Genomic DNA, 16482 nt, shown 5'->3' on the forward strand with positions numbered 1-16482 from the left:
CTTTGCTCTACTCCACCTTAAGGCTAAAACTGGATTTGTTTATTCTGTGGGGGCTGGGGAGTGTTGAGAAATAATTGTAAATATTCTGCCATCAGGGATCACTAACCCCAGGCCCAAGGGGGTTGAGTTTACAAGATAGCCAAGGAATGGGAGACACTCCTCTTGAGGGGGATGGTCCTAAAACAGAACCTCCTCTTTTTAGATCAAGTGACTGTTGGAGGCTCAGCACCTATCCCCTTTCCTCCCTCTTCTCTCATCCTGAGTCACCTTTTGGGATTTTGGAGTTGAGCACCATGGGGACTCCAAATGATCAGGCAGTTTTGCAGGCCATCTTCAACCCTGACACCCCATTTGGAGATGTGGAGTTGGACCTAGGAGAAGCAGAAAAGGAAGAACTAGATGAAGGTGAGCATTTGCCCTGGAATGTAGTTCATCACGTAGGCTGGCCTGCTGGCCTCCCGAGAGTGGCAGAGGGCTGTGATCTACAGGGCCCCTTGTTCCATGACCCTTGGGTTATGATTGAGATTGGGTTGAGATCAGGTTGGCTGATCCTTAGTGCACTGATAGGGGTTTGGTGAGAGACATTTACCAAGAGGAGAAAGTAATCAGCTCTTACACCTCTGAACTTACCACTTAATTCATTCCATGATGCAAGCTTAATTGTATTGGGTGATGTTAAACTCTCATATCTGTGTCATAACAGAATACCACCACCCCCCACCACAGAATGGAATACAGAAACACAGCAGGGCAGGGAGTGGTGGTTCACATGAGTGAGTGGTTACAATATAGACAGCAGAACTAGCAGGTTTTCTTTTTTTTTTTTTTTTTTTTTCCTTTTTTTTTTTTAGAGATGGGGCCTTGCTTTGTTCCCTGGGCATGAGGGCAATGGCATGATCATAGTTCATTGCAACCTCGAACTCCTGAGCTCAAGTGATTTTTCTGCCTCAGCCTCCCAAGTAGCTGGGACTACAGGTGCACACCACCATGCCCAGCTAATTTTTCTTATATTTTTGTGGAGATGAGGTCTCAAACTCCTGACCTCAAGTAATTCACCTGCCTTGGCTTCCCAAAGTGCTAGGATTACTGGCATGAGCCACTAGGTTCAGCCTGTATTTATTAAACCCTATTACAAGCCAAGCACTGAGCTAACTGGCTTTTCCATTATTCCCTAATGAAGGAGTTTTTAATGCCATCTGTTTCTGGGGGAGTGGAAGCCTAAGCCTCAATGAAACTTTAGACTGAAAAGCTGAGAGGTACTTAAGAAGTGATTTTCATGACTGGGGAATGTCATGGTGGCCTTTGTGTAATAGGCAGTGTAGTAAAACAAAATGCAGACAGGCTTAGGAGCCATAAAGACCTGGGTTCCAATCCAAGCTCTGCAATTTATGGATTGTGTGACCTTGAGCAAGTTCTTGAACTACAGGTTAAGGAGTTTGGGCTTCATTCTTTTGGCAATGGGGAGCCAATCAAGGTCCCTTTCCCAGGTCCCTTTGGAACTTAAGGCAGTGCTAGCTCCCAGCCTTGGTGACCTCAGCTCCCACTAACCCCATACACTGCAACTTATCCCTGCTGTGACCCACACTCAGTCAGCTCTGGCTCAGATCTTGGGATTCCAAAGCCTGAGGTGGCTTTTTCTTCTTGGCCTGACTGCACACCTGTCCCCTCCTCCTGGCTCATTCCCTGGCACAGATGGAGTATTCCCTCAAGCACAGTTGGAGCAGTCCAAGGCCCTGGAGCTGCAGGGGGTGATGGCAGCAGAGGCTGGGGACCTCAGCACAGCCCTGGAGAGGTTTGGCCAAGCCATCTGCCTGTTGCCTGAGAGGGCATCAGCCTACAACAACCGAGCCCAGGCCCGGCGACTTCAGGGAGATGTGGCAGGTAAGGGGAGATGCCCTGAAGCCTCTGCAGAAGGGGCTGCCAGAGGACACAGACCAGAGATGAAGTGATTATGGGCTAGGCTATGAGGGGTAGGGAGTCACTAAACTCTGGAGCCTGTCTTCTTATGTATAAAGTATGAGATGTATCATGGGCCCTGCTAATCTCATGGGCCTCTTTGAAAGGCAGAAGTGATTGCAAACCCATTCATTCATTTAAAGAACATTTAATGAGAACCTACAATGTGGCAGGCAGTAGGCTAGGTGCTTAGGACATAGAGATAAATGGTACACTATTGACAGCTAACATTTATAGAGTGGTTACCGTGTGCCAGGCATTAAGCACTTTACATATAAACTGTAGTAACCCACTTAATGCTTGTAACAAACCCTAAGGTATGCACTATTCTGTTTGCTAGACGAAGAAACTGAAGCATGGAGATGTTAGCCAGCTTGTTTACCATCATACAGCTGGGAAGTGGCAGAGCAGGGATTTGAAGCAGGTAGCAGGGCTGCAGAGTGTGTGCTCTTAAACGCCACATGCTGCTGCTCAAGGAGGTCCCAGTCTTGAGAGGTAGAACAGACACATACAGGATACTAGCAAAACAAGTTTGAGAGGGGTCAGCATGGGACCTCTTCCTGAAGGGCAAGTCTTGAGGGATGAGTAAGAGTTAGCTGCGTGAGTGGGAGAAGGTAGAGTCTGTGGAGGTCCCGAAGGTATGCACAGGTACAGGGATTTCCTTCGGATTTCCAGGCTGGCTGGAGTGGAGGAAGGATAGAGAGCTGAGCCTGGAGGGGTAGGCAGGGGTCAGACAGTGAGGACCTTGGGAGTGTTAGGCTGAGATTGGACTTTGTCTTGAAAACACAGGTGATCACTCAAGGATTTTAACAGGGGAGTGACTGGATCAAACCTGCTGCATTCAGATTACTCTGGCTAGATTGGGGACAGTGGGACAGAGGGGACCTGGCTGATGGGAAGGTGTAGACTACGGAAGCCTAGTAGGGAGCTACTTGTAAGGACCAGTGCTGGTGCAGGTGCTCCCAGGGCCAGGAATGCCAGGTTGGGGAGTTTGGACTCCATTCCACAAACAATGGGGAATCCCTAGAGCCCCCTAGGGTTCCAGGCTTGTGTGCCCAGACCTCTGGGGACAGGCTGAGGCTGAAACTCCAGAGAGGTGCAGAGGTGATTGATTCCTCCAGATCAGCTCCTCCCTCCAAGGGAAACCAAGGAATGCTGCAGCCTGAGAGCTTCCCAGCAGCCTGGGTGGGTTTAAGGAACCAAGACACATAAAGACCCAAGACAGAGAAGATCAGCCTTGCTCCAGGACAGTGCTGGAACTCCCCAGGTACCTTGTCAGGCTCTTTAGGGACTAGAGAACCTGAGTGAACTGAAGCAGAACCCAGATGAAAACAGCCTGGGGTACCTTACAGAAGACACCACCTGGCTGCCTGAGTTTCTGAGTACTGAGGCCTAACCCAAGTATTAATATTTTATGAGAATAATTAAAATAAAAATGGTGCAGGGCAGCTCTGGCTCCAGGACCCCCTTCCAAGGAATTAGATACAAAATAGTGAAGATCTTGGAGATAATGAAAGAATGAAGAAAGGCAATCAGTCTAGGTAACTGGGGAGGAGCTGTTCTAAACTTTAACAAGCATTGTAAACTGTCAAAAGAGATAAACTGACTTTATTGTCTTTGCAAGAAATGGTTGTGCAGTCAATTACAATTTTTTTAATTTAAAAAAAATTGTAGAGTCGGGGTGGGGGTCTTGCTTTGTTACCCTTGTTTGAACTCCTGAGCTCAAGAGATCCTCCCGAGTAGCTGGGACTACTCAAGCGCCACGGTGCCTGGCGAATATTTCTATTTTTTGTAGAGACAGGGTCTTGCCATGTGGCCCAGGCTGGTCTTGAACTCCTGGCCTTAAGTGATCCTCCCGCCTCAGCTTCCCCAGTGATTGGGATTACAGGCCCCAGCCACCGCGCCTGGTTAATTATAATTTTTTTGAACCCTGGGATTGATCCAGTCACCTGTCACATAGTAGATGATTAGTAACTTATGTGTGGATTAACTGCTTAAAGGAGAAAAAAAAAAAAAAAAAAACACATGTGGAATGACTTGCCCACTACTTGCCCGACAATGGGCCAGATTCAAAACATAGTGACCGTTCACAATCCTCCCGCAACCTTCATGTTTTGGTGTATCAGTGGTGGAAAATAATAGGAACCTGTTCTTAAGTGCTGTGCCGCCCAGGCAAGTCTTCCCAACTCCTCCAGTCTCCAGCTGCGCAATGGGGTAACAAATCTCCAGCTCCAGCATCAAATGTCTGCGAGTGCAGCAGGCAGGCTGTAAACGGCCGAGCCCGGGGTCTCAGGGGCCACCACGGACTGCAGTGATCCGCGAGGCTACAGGTGGCAGGGGGTGGGGGCTCCAGCACCTGGCGCCCAGGGCGGCCGCTGACCGCCTCCCGTCCCGCAGGCGCCCTGGAGGACCTGGAGCGCGCCGTGGAGCTAAGCGGCGGCCGAGGCCGCGCCGCCCGCCAGAGCTTCGTGCAGCGCGGGCTCCTGGCGCGGCTGCAGGGCCGGGATGACGATGCCCGCAGGGACTTCGAGCTGGCGGCGCGGCTGGGCAGCCCCTTCGCGCGGCGCCAGCTGGTGCTGCTCAACCCCTACGCCGCGCTGTGCAACCGCATGCTGGCTGACATGATGGGGCAGCTGCGCAGCCCCCGCAACGGGCGCTGAGCGCGGCTGGGCCTGGGTGGCGGCCGGGGTGGGGGGGGCGGGAAGGGCCCTGAATCAATAAAGTTGCACTGGCCTCACCGACTCGCCTGTTCTGCGTCGCGCCCACGCGCCCACGCACGGGCAGAAGCGCACTCAGGTGCACGCGGCGTGGGGTCCGGGGGAGGGCGCGGCGGGCCCGTGGTCGGGCATTGATTGGCCCTGCCTGGCGCAGCCCCCGCCCTTGCGGCGGACTGCGGTGCTCGTCAGACCTGAGCAGTTGCTCTGGCTGCGCGCGGGAGGGAGCCAGGTGAGCCGCCCGGTAGAAGGGGGCGGGGGCGGGATGCTCCCGCGGCCCCACCCCCACCCCTTCCTCTCCCGCCCAGATCCACCTGAGCAAGTGGGACAGGGAAGGGGGCGCAGGGCGAGAGGTGGGAGGGGGAATGGGGTAAGGAAGAGGAGGGGTGAGGAGACAGGCGCTCCCATTGGGGGAGGGGCGCGTGTGGCTCGAGTGTGCGGGTGTGTGACTGGGTACGGTGCGGCTGCGCTGGCGCTCGTTGCTTCTGTGTACCTGCGGGTGTGTACCTGCGGGTGTGTACCTGCTTGTCCCCTGGAGTCAGTGGTTGGTTCTGTGCCCGCTGGGTGGCCAGGTACAGGCTGGGTGGGTCTGTGCCTTTGGGCTTTGCTGTTCGTGTCCGTGCCTTCGCCACCGTGGGCTGGTGTACATTTGTGTTTCCGTGCATGGTTCTTTTTGTTTCTGGAGAGTAAATTCCTGGAGGAATTGCTAGGCCTGCCTGCTCTCACCTGGCTGACACGGATGCCCGCCCCCTTCTCTCAGCAGCCTGGGGCCCGGCCCGGGCCACCATGGCGCTGCCTCCAGGCCTGGCTACCCTCTCGCACACACTGCTGCTCCTGCCAGCCCTTCTGAGCTCAGGTACATCCCTCTTCATTCCTCCACCAAGCACTTCTGGGGTCCAGAGCCTCCTCTCTCCTCTCCTTGCTATACCTTCAGTCGGGGCACCCACTCTAGAGCCTGGTTCCCCTCACCCACCTACCCTAGGTCCAGCCAGTCCCTGGTGAGAGAACCCGGGTGTCCTGGCTCTGAGCCTGCTGTCCCTCCGTAATGGCCTCATCCTGGTCACAGAACAGGACCAACCCTCCTCCAGCCCTTCCCAGAGGCCCTCTGCTGTGTTCCAGGTTGGGGGGAGTTGGCGCCACAAATAGATGGTCAGACCTGGGCTGAGCGGGCACTCCGAGAGAATGAGCGCCACGCCTTCACCTGCCAAGTGGCAGGGGGCCCTGGCACCCCCCGATTGGCCTGGTACCTGGATGGACAGCTGCAGGAGGCCAGCACCTCAAGACTGCTGAGCGTGGGCGGGGAGGCCTTCTCTGGGGGCACCAGCACCTTTACCATCACTGCCCAGCGGGCCCAGCACGAACTCAACTGCTCCCTGCGGGACCCGGGCAGTGGCCAGTCAGCCAATGCCTCCGTCATTCTCAATGTGCAATGTGAGTGCCCCTGAGGTGGGCAGGGATAGGTTCTCTGGCTAGGGACTCCCAGAAGCCACCAGGCAGGTGGTTGGCAGGACATTTAATAAACACTTAAGCACTTTGCAAATATTAACTCTTCTTATCCTCCCAATAATCCTATGAGGTGATTACGATTGTTATCCCATTTTACAAATGAGAAAACTGAGGCACAAAGAAGTTAAGCAATCTGCCCAAGGTCCTACACCTGGCAAGATGCAAAGCCAGGATTCAAATCCAGACATTTGGGTTCTAGTATTTATACTCTTTTTTTTTTTTTTTTAAGACAAAGTCTCGCTTTGTTGCCCAGGCTAGAGTGAGTGCTGTGGGGTCAGCCTAGCTCACAGCAACCTCAAACCCCTGGGCTCAAGCAATCCTGCTGCCTCACCCTCCCGAGTAGCTGGGACTACAGCTATGTGCCACCATGCCCAGCTAATTTTTTCTCTATATATTAGTTGACCAATTAATTTCTTTCTGTTTATAGTAGAGAGGGGGTCATGCTCTTGCTCAGGCTGGTTTCAAACTCCTGACCTCCAGCAATCCTCCCGCCTCGGCCTCCCAGAGTGCTAGGATTACAGGCGTGAGCCACTGCGCCTGGCCCTAGTATTTATACTCTTAATCGCTACGAAGTGCTGCCCCTCTGGCAGACCCAACCATCCCATTTCTCAGTGCCCCTTCTGAGTAGGCATCCAGGCTCCTGGCTCCCATCTGGGTTTGGGTTTGGGAAGAAATGGCCAGAAGCATGAGGTGCTGTGGTGAGAGCATGTTGGCCTCTGCTTTGTACCAGTTAAGCCGGAGATTGCCCAGGTCGGGGCCAAGTACCAGGAAGCTCAGGGCCCAGGCCTCCTGGTTGTTCTGTTTGCTCTGGTGCGTGCCAACCCACCTGCCAATGTCACTTGGATCGACCAGAATGGGCCAGTGACTGTCAACACCTCTGACTTCCTGGTGCTGGATGCCCAGAACTACCCCTGGCTCACCAACCACACTGTGCAGCTGCAGCTCCACAGCCTGGCACACAACCTCTCAGTGGTGGCCACCAATGACGTGGGTGTCACCAGTGCCTCCCTACCAGCCCCAGGTGAGAATTGCCAGCAACTGGCCCAGCAAAGGCTCAGGTCAGTGCAGGAACCAGGGTGCAGAAATGGGAGGACTTGTTGCCCTTTGGGTGGGTCTTGTGGATGAGCTGTCCCCATCCACCTTGGGCAAGGAGGACAGAGTAGTTCCTACAGCATTTTGGGGTTGGGGCACTGCCTACTTGGAACCTAACCAGAAGACAACTTGCAGGGCTCCTGGCCACTCGGGTAGAAGTGCCACTGCTGGGCATTGTTGTAGCTGGAGGGCTTGCCCTGGGCACCCTCGTGGGGTTCAGCACCTTGGTGGCCTGCCTGGTCTGCAGGAAAGAGAAGAAGACCAAAGGTAGGGCCAGTGGTGTTGGGGGCAGAGGGTGGCTAAGGGAGTGGCGGTGAGGTCGCGGTGAGCCGCAAAAACAGCAAGTAGAGCTGGGCAGCACAGGTCATCTCTGACAAGCGGCAGAACACTTCCAGGGTATGGCCGTGGGTGGGATAACATGCATCCTGGGTAGCAGCAGGGTCAGCCCCTGGCAACCCAGGCTGGGCATTTGAGAGACCACTTGCCTGAGGGTCCTGGGTCTGAAAGGGCAGGGGAGGCAGAGCCCGGCATGGGAGGGCACATTGAGAATCGGTGGCATGGTTTTTTTCTCCTCAGGCCCCTCCCGGCGCCCATCTCTGGTCTCTAGGTAACTCTTCGTGGGGCTGGGTGGACGGGCTGAACTGAAATGCAGGGTGGGGACGTGTGGGAACCCAGGGTTTCTGGCAGGTCTGGAATAGGCCCCAGTAGAGGAACCTGTGCCTGCTGGTGCCAGGGCACATCCCAACCTTTGTCTGCCCGTAGTGACTCCAACAACCTGAAACTCAACAATGTGCGCCTGCCACGGGAGAACATGTCCCTCCCATCCAACCTTCAGCTCAATGACCTCACTCCAGATTCCAGAGGTACATCCAGGCCCCTGCTGTTTGCAGGTGCTTCTGAGAAAAAGAGAGACCCTGGTGCTTAGGAGGGGCAAGGCCCCATCAGGCACGCTCCTGTGCTGGGCACAGCCCCCTTTGTCACCCAACAGGGAAATCGGCAGACCAGCAGATGACTCGGAACAACAGCCGGCCAGAGCTTCTGGACCCAGAGCCCGGTGGCCTCCTCACCAGCCGAGGTACTGGGGAAGGGGCCTGCTGCCCTCCTCCCCTGCTCCCGGCTCTGTGCATGTGTGAATGTGTCCAAGGCCTCTGAGTGCCCGGGGGCAGAGAGGGCTCTTCCACCTCCCCAGGAACCGGGGTTACTGAGTCCCCTGCACCTCTTTGACCTCGCAGGCTTCATCCGCCTCCCAATGCTGGGCTACATCTATCGAGTGTCCAGCGTGAGCAGTGATGAGATCTGGCTCTGAGCTGAGGGTGAGACGAGGGTGCCCTCTCAGCCCCCAGATACCCTCCAGCTCCTCCTCCGAGGCATCCTCTGCCTAGCTGCGTTGCCAGCGTGAAGAGGCCATGCCACTGCCACTTTTGCTCGTCCTCCTGGCTGGGGTGCCCTCCGTGTGATGCATATGATGTGTTTCACTGGGATCTGACCCGCAGGGGCACAGGTATCCTTGGCCAGGCTGCCAGCTGGCCCTGAGCCCCTCTTGCCAGCTCAGGTTGGGGGCCTGCATGTGATGACTGGGCCCAGGCAGCTGGGGCTCTTTGGCCAGATGTGTTCAGATGTCATCCAACATCCAAGTGTGGCATGGCCTGCTGAATACCCTGCACCTGTGGTCCTTAGCACCTTGTACTGTAGGCATGGGGCATGCGGGTTTGGGGGGCAGGGAGGACCCTGCATGGATTTCCTTCCTATGCTATGTAGCTTCTTTCCCTCAGGGAGAATTTAGGACCCTGTTAGCTGTATAGAACTAAACCAAATTTTGCACAGGAACCAACCCCTGGCCCAGGGGCACTGGCCAAGCACAAACTAGTCCCTTTTGCTGCATACCTTTCTGCCCTCGTCTACCCCTCTGCCCTCAACTCTTGGACATCCTAGGTTATATGTTGGACCTTCTTCACTGGGCACTAGACTCTTCTATTGGCCTGGCCCGTGGCAGTGCCAGTGCCTGGTGTTAGCACAAGCCAGGTAGGAAGAGGGAGATGACAAATCTGGTGGCACCCAGGATGACGCGTAGCAATGCGTCATTTTCTTACAGTGTTAGCACTTTAAGCACATCCCCTGGGGGAAGGGGTGAGTAAGGGGCCCAGAGCCCTTTTTGTGTTCCCCAAGTTTGGCCTTCAGCGATTCACTGTGAGTGTCCAGAGCCCTTGGGATTGGTGGTCTTGCTCTCAACACATCTCCTCCACCATGGGGCCCCAGCCCTGATGACTCCACCCTCCATTCCCCGATCAGCAGGAAGCCACTAGTCCTGCCCCACTAGGATGGTCACAGCAGACACATAATTCAGTAGTGCTGGAAGCTTTAGGAGGATATGTAGAAAGAGGGAGACCACATACCCCAAAATGACCTAAGAATGCTTTAAAAAGCAACCTGAAAATGATTGGGAATTAATATAGTACAGAGTATATTTTTCCCTTGCTGAGATCTTGTTTTATAATTTTTTTCATGTTATTGCCTAGTGCTAAGCACACCGTAAATTCAATAAACTTGACTGAATGCATTTACATATCTCTGTTTCATTTCTTTTTTTTTTAATTTTAATTTTAGCATATTATGGGGGTACAAGTGTTAAGGTTACTTATATTGCCCATGCCCCCCTCCCCCCTCGAGTAAGAGCTTCAAGTATGTCCATCCCCCAAACATTGCACTTCTTACTAGTTGTGGTTGTATATACCCATCCCTTCCTCCCCCCTCCCAACCTTCCGACACCCAATAAATGTTACTCCTATATGTCCACTTAGGTGTTGATCCGTTAATACCAATTTGCTGGTGAGTACATATGGTGCTGGTTTTTCCATTCTTGAGATACTTCACTTAGTAGAATGGGTTCCAGCTGTATCCAGGAATATACAAGACGTGCTATATCACTGTTGTTTCTTAAAGCTGAGTAGTACTCCATGGTATACATATACCACATTTTATTAATCCACTCATGAATTGATGGGCACTTGGGTTGTTTCCATAGCTTTGCAATTGTGAATTGTGCTGCTATAAACATTCAAGTGCAGTGTCTTTTTCATAAAGTGACTTTCGATCTTTTGGGTAGATGCCCATTAGTGGAATTGCTGGATCAAATGGTAGATCTACTTGTATTGCTTTGAGGTATCTCCATATTGCTTTCCACAGAGGTTGAACTAGTTTGCAGTCCCACTAGCAGTGTAGGAGTCTTCCTCTCTCTCCGCATCCATGCCAGCATTTGTTGTTTGGGGACTTTTTGATGAAGGCCATTCTCACTGGAGTTAAGTGATATCTCATTGTGGTTTTGATTTGCATTTCCCTGATGATTAGAGATGTTGAACATTTTTTCATATGTTTATTGGCCATTATTTTGTCTTCTTTTGAGAAGTTTCTTCTATTCATGTCCTTTGCCCATTTTTTGATAGGGTTGTTTGATTTTTTCTTGCTGATTTTCCTGAGTTCTAAATAGATTCTAGTTATCAGCCCTTTATCGGATGTGTAGCTTGCAAAATTTTTCTCCCATTCTGTGGGTTGTCTGCTCTCTTGACAGTTTCTTTGGCTGTGCAGAAGCTTGTTAATTTCATTAGGTCCCATTTGTTTATTTTTGTTGCTGTTGTGATTGCCTTTGGGGTCTTCTTCATAAATTCTTTGCCTAGGCCAATGTCCTTGCAGGTTAGATGTGTTTCCTGAAGGCAGCAGATACTTGGCTTGTGTTTTTTTTATCCATTCGGCCAGCCTATGTCTCTTGAGTGGGGAGTTCAAGCCATTCACATTTATTGAGATAACTGATAGGTGGGGAAGATTTCTGTTCATTATGTTGGGTTGAATTTTGTTGCTTTGTTTTCTTTCTTGAGCCATTGTAATGTCTGGGCTTTGATCTTTAGCTTTGAGGAGATTTACATTCGTGAGTGTTTATTGTGCTGATCTGTGGGTAACACTGTTTTGAGTACTTCTTGAAGGGCTGGTCTTGTCTTGGTGAATTCCCTCAGTCTTTGCTTATCTGAGAATGTCTTGATGTCTCCTTCATATACAAAACTTAGTTTTGCAGGGAATAAGATTCTAGGCTGGTCATTGTTCTGTTTCAGAAGAGTGAGAATGGGGCCCCAGTCTCTCCTTGCTTGTAAAGTTTCAGTAGAGAAGTCTGGTGTTATTCGAATTGGCTTTCCCTTGTATGTTACTTGCTTCTTTCATCTTACAGCTCTTAGAAGGGCCTCTTTAGTTGATATTTTGGTCAGTCTGATGACTGCATGTCATGACGTCTTCCTGTTTGCATTGAATCTCCCAGGGGTCCTCTGAGCTTCTTGAACTTGTATATTGAGATTTTTAGCAGGGCCTGGGAAATTTTCCTCTATTATATCTTCAAATAGTTTGTCCAACCCTTGAGTGATGTCTTCTTCCCCTTCTGGCAACACTACGACCCTCACATTAGGTTTCTTCACATAATCCCATATCTCTTGTAGGCTTTGCTCCTTTCTCTTGTTTCTCTGCTGTATCTCTGTGCCTGATTTATTTAATTGGAAGGTGTTATCTTCAATCTCTGAGATTCTTTCTTCTGTTTGATCTACCCTGTTCTTGAGGCTTCCACTGAATTTTGTAGTTCCCTGAATTGATTCTTCATTTCCAGGAATTCGGTTAAACTTTTCTTCATTGTATTGATTTCTTTAGTGAACTTTTGTTCTAGGTCCTGGAGGCTTTTTGTGGTTTCTTTGTGTTGGTTATTGAGTTGTTCTTGCAGGTAGTTGAATTTTCTTATGATCCACATTTGGAATCCCTCTTCTGTCATTTTGGTTGTCTGATTTTGGTTGGTGTCCGTTTCTAAGGAGCTGGTGCTTCTCTTTGGGGGTGTGGTTTCCGTTTGGTTCTTAATATTTCCAGAGTTCCTTCGCTGATTTCTTCCCATGTCGATCAGTTGTTTCTTTCCTTTAGGTTTTCGTTTGGGTATTCACAATCCTTGTTTAGTTTCTGAGCTGGTAGGTGGTGTCTGTAGGTGAGGGCTGTCTGAGACCCGCAGTCTGGAGTGGGCCTCATTTCTTTCCACCCTCCCCAACTCCCCAGCTACTCCTGGGTGTCTGCCAGCTGGCCAGACCTCATGCCACCGGGCCTCCCCTGGCTGTGATGCCAGCCAGGAGGTTCCCTGCACAGGAACGCCACCTGGGCTGGCATTTTCTATTTCAGGAGTGCCAGGAAGGGCTCATACCTATAACCAGCATCTCATTCTCACTTGGTCCATGTCATTTGGCCACCTCTCCCCTACTCAGGATGGGGGCTAAGGTATGCTGAGCCCCTATGTCCTGACCAGGGGGATAGAAGATTCAGACTGGGTGGTGATATTTTTTTAAAAAATTTAATGGGGGATCATGAGAGAAAAAAGCCTTGAAATACACTGATTTTTTGAGGCCAAATTTATATTCTTATTCTTATTCTTATTCTTTTTTTTTTTTTTTTTGAGACAGAGCCTCACTCTGTCACCAGAGCTATAGTGCACTGCTGTCATCATAGCTCACTGCAACCTCAAACTCCTGGGCTCAAGCGATCCTACTGCCTTAGCCTCCCAAGTACCTGGCACAATAGGCACGTGCCACCACAACCAGCTAATTTTTCTATTTTTTGTAGACACAGGGTCTTGCTATGTTGCTCAGGCTGGTCTTAAACTCAAGCAATCCCCTGCCTCAAACAAAACCCTACCTCAACCTCCCAGGATGCTAGGATTACAGAAGTGAGCCACCCACCTGGCCTATATTCTATTTTTTAGCGATAGATTGGCTTGCCTGGCTCTGGGAGTTTCTGGTTCATGTCCTTCCCTCACCTCTCTCTTCCTCAGTATTTTCCTCCATGGGAGTGGCTAAGGCTACATCAGCAACCTAAGAGGAACTTAGCTCTGGCTTCTACTGATTTTGCATATGAACACTTTGCCACTCTGGAACTTTTAGAAGCCAGAGTGCCTTACTGTCACTTCTGTAGACTCTGTTATCCATGCTCCCTACGGTGGGGTCCTGAGACCCTTCTGTGATGTCCTGTGGCAAGGCTGCAAGCTCTCAGCTCCTCTCAGCTGTTCTCAAGGTCTTTGGTTTGCACTTCCTGGCAAGTCTCCCAATTTGCCAAATGTTGACTAGGGGTCAGACTTACAAACTACTGATTCTCCACACCTATTCCACAGACTGGGGATTCCTTGTTACTTTACTGAGTGACAGACCCCTTGGAGAATCTGATGAAAACTACAGACTCTTTTCCCAGAAGATGCAGATTAAGAAATCCCTGCTCATTATGCAGACCCAAACCCATGGATGAACCCTGAAGACATGCTAAGTGAAAGAAGTCAAACCCAAAAGACCACATGTTATATGACTCCATTTATATGAAATGTACAGAGTAGGCAAATCTACAGAGTAAATTAGTGATTGTCCAGGGCTAGGGGCAGGGAAAAATGAGAATAACTACTAATGAATATGGGATTTGCTTTTGGAGTGATGAGAATATTCTGGAACTAATAGTAATCAATGCACAACCTCATGAATATAGTAAAAAACAATTATACAAGGATGAACTTTATGGTATGTGAATTATATCTCAAAGCTGTTGCTGAAAAATTATCAAATGTTAATTTGATTTGCACTTTTCACTGTTTATGAATTTCACCTGACAACCATGTCTTAGTCTGTTTTCTCTTGCTTATAACAGAATACCTGGCAGGGCACAGTGGCTCACGCCTGTAATCCTAGCACTCTGGGAGGCCGAGGCAGGCGGATTGCTCAAGGTCAGGAGTTCGAAACCAGCCTGAGCAAGAACGAGACCCCGTCTCTACTATAAATAGAAAGAAATTAATTGGCTAACTAATATATATAGAAAAAATTAGCCAGGCACGGTGGTGCATACCTGTAGTCCCAGCTACTCGGAAGGCTGAGGCAGCAGGATTGCTTGAGCCCAGGAGTTTGAGGTTGCTGTGAGCTAGGCTGATGCCATGGCACTCACTCTAGCTTGGGCAACAAAGCACGACTCTGTCTCAAAAACAAAAACAAACAAAAAAAACAGAATACCCAAAACTGGGTAATTTATGAAAAAAGGAAATTATTTCTTACAGTTCTGGAGGCTGGGAAGTCCAAGGTCAAGGGGGCACATCTGGTCAGAGCCTTCTTGCCCCATTAATCCATGATGGATTAATCCATTCATCAGGTCAGAGCTCTCACAACCCAATCACCTTTTAAAGGCCCCAACTCTCAAAACTGTCACATTGGGGATTAAATTTCAACATGAATTTTCGAGTGGCCGGATGCGGTGGCTCACGCTGTGTAATCCTAGCACTCTGGGAGGCCGAGGCAGGCAGATTGCTCGAGGTCAGGAGTTCAAGACCAGCCTGTGCAAGAGCAAGACCCCATCTCTACTAAAAATAGAAAAGAAATTAGCTGGACAGCTAAAAATATACAGAAAAAATTAGCCGGGCATGGTGGCATGTGCCTATAATCCCAGCTACTCGGGATGCTAAGGCAGAAGGATTGCTTGAGCCCAGGAGTTTGAGATTGCTGTGAGCTAGGCTGATGCCATGGCACTCTAGCCCGGGCAACAAGAGTGAGACTCTGTCTCAAAAAAAAAAAAAAAAAAAAAAAAGGAGTTTTGGAGGGACAAATATTCAAACCATAAATAAATGTTGAATTCCAGTTAATTACATGCATGCTGATACATTTAGGGGTGAAATGCATTGATGTCTGCATCTTACTTTGAAGTAATCAAAAAATAAGGTGGATTGCTATATGGAGAGAGATGTACACATGTGATAAAGCAAAGTTAGCAAAATATGAATTTAGGTGGTGGGTATATAGAGTTCACTATACAATTTTAAAATTCTTTTGATAATTTTCATAATGAAATACTGGGGCGGGATCCCTGATCTAATCTCTTCTCATATATTTCTGGAATATTTTGATCTTTCTAAAGATCGTGGACTACATGACAGTTCTCTCTTTCCTACGAAAGAACACTAATGTTTAACATACTTCCGTCCCCTAATCTTTCACCTTTACCCTCCAATATTAGGCAGGTGGCTTGTTACCTTGAACTTGAATGTACAGCAGTTCAACATTTGGGTAGGCATAGCTCAGGTTGCATTTTTCCACCTGGACTATGCTTTACTGAAGTCCTCCAGATACAATAGGCTGTTTAATAAGGACTTGTAAAAATTGTCCAACTTTATATCAACAGAATAAAGGACAAAAACCATAGTCATTTCAATTGACATTGAAAAAGCATTTGATAAAATTCAATATCCCTTCATGATAAAAACTCTCACAAAACTGGGTATATGCCGGGCGCCGTGGCTCATGCCTATAATCCTAGCACTCTGGGAGGCTGAGGTGGGTGAATTGCTCAAGGTCAGGAGTTCGAAACCAGCCTGAGCAAGAGTGATACCCCGCCCCATCTCTACTAAAAAAAAAAAAAAAAAAAAAAATAGAAACAAATTAGTTGGCCAACTAAAAATATATACAAACAATTAGCCGGGCATGGTGGCGAATGCCTGTAGTCCCAGCTACTCGGGAGGCTGAGGCAGAAGGATTTCTTGAGCCCAGGAGTTTGAAGTTGCTGTGAGCTAGGCTGATGCCATGGCACTCTAGCCCAGGCAACAGAGCAAGACTCTGTCTCAAAATAAAAAACAAAACAAAAAGCTGGATATAGAAAGAACATACTTCAACACGATAAAAGCCATATATGACAGACCCACAGCTGGTATCACACTGAATGGGGAAACCTGAAAGCCTTTCCTCTAAGATGTGAAACAAGACATGGCTGCTCACTTTCACCACTGTTACGCAACATAATACTGGAAGTTCTAGCAAGAGCAATCAAACAAGAGAAAAAGGGCATCCAAATTGGAAAGGAAGAAGTCAAATTGTCCTGGTTTGCAGATAATATGATCTTATAGCTAGTGATACTGAACAACTCCACAAAACAAAAACGATTAGAACTGATAAACAAATTGAGTAAAGTTGTGGGATACAAAATTAGCATACAAAAATCAGTAGCATTTCTGTATGCCAACAGCAAACAATCTGAAAAAGAAACCAAGAAAGTAACCCTATTTACAATAGCTACAAGTAAAATAAAATATCTAGGAAGAAACTTAACCAAAGAAGTGAAAGATCTCTACAATTAAAACTACAGAACAGGCCGGGCGCGGTGGCTCAAGCCTGTAATCCTAGCACTCTGGGAG

The 16482-nt window shown here is 49.3% G+C and overlaps 2 protein-coding genes across 5 annotated transcripts; both read left to right on the forward strand.

The window, feature by feature from the left end:
- Window positions 1-156: 156 nt before the first annotated feature.
- TTC36 (tetratricopeptide repeat domain 36) lies at window positions 157-4693 on the forward strand. The gene is made up of 3 exons (XM_012773613.3): window positions 157-405; window positions 1693-1881; window positions 4354-4693. The coding sequence occupies exons 1-3, from the start codon at window positions 294-296 to the stop codon at window positions 4614-4616; spliced, it is 564 nt and encodes a 187-aa protein (XP_012629067.2). The 5' UTR covers window positions 157-293; the 3' UTR covers window positions 4617-4693.
- A 143-nt stretch (window positions 4694-4836) lies between these two features.
- On the forward strand, window positions 4837-9829 carry TMEM25 (transmembrane protein 25). 4 transcript variants are annotated; one of them, XM_012773611.3, is made up of 9 exons: window positions 4837-4902; window positions 5431-5526; window positions 5790-6101; window positions 6907-7197; window positions 7404-7535; window positions 7845-7875; window positions 8031-8131; window positions 8257-8343; window positions 8501-9829. In XM_012773611.3, the coding sequence occupies exons 2-9, from the start codon at window positions 5457-5459 to the stop codon at window positions 8572-8574; spliced, it is 1098 nt and encodes a 365-aa protein (XP_012629065.2). In that variant the 5' UTR covers window positions 4837-4902; window positions 5431-5456; the 3' UTR covers window positions 8575-9829. The 4 variants fall into 4 exon arrangements, with proteins under 4 accessions (XP_012629065.2, XP_012629066.2, XP_075858679.1 ...); XM_012773612.3 differs by having other exon boundaries at window positions 4841-4902; window positions 5434-5526; XM_076002564.1 differs by lacking the exon at window positions 4837-4902 and adding an exon at window positions 4921-5169 and having other exon boundaries at window positions 5434-5526.
- Window positions 9830-16482: the final 6653 nt, after the last annotated feature.

The sequence above is a fragment of the Microcebus murinus genome, chromosome 4 (genome assembly GCF_040939455.1).
Source record: "Microcebus murinus isolate Inina chromosome 4, M.murinus_Inina_mat1.0, whole genome shotgun sequence".
In the NCBI taxonomy this organism is placed as follows: Eukaryota; Metazoa; Chordata; class Mammalia; order Primates; family Cheirogaleidae; genus Microcebus; species Microcebus murinus.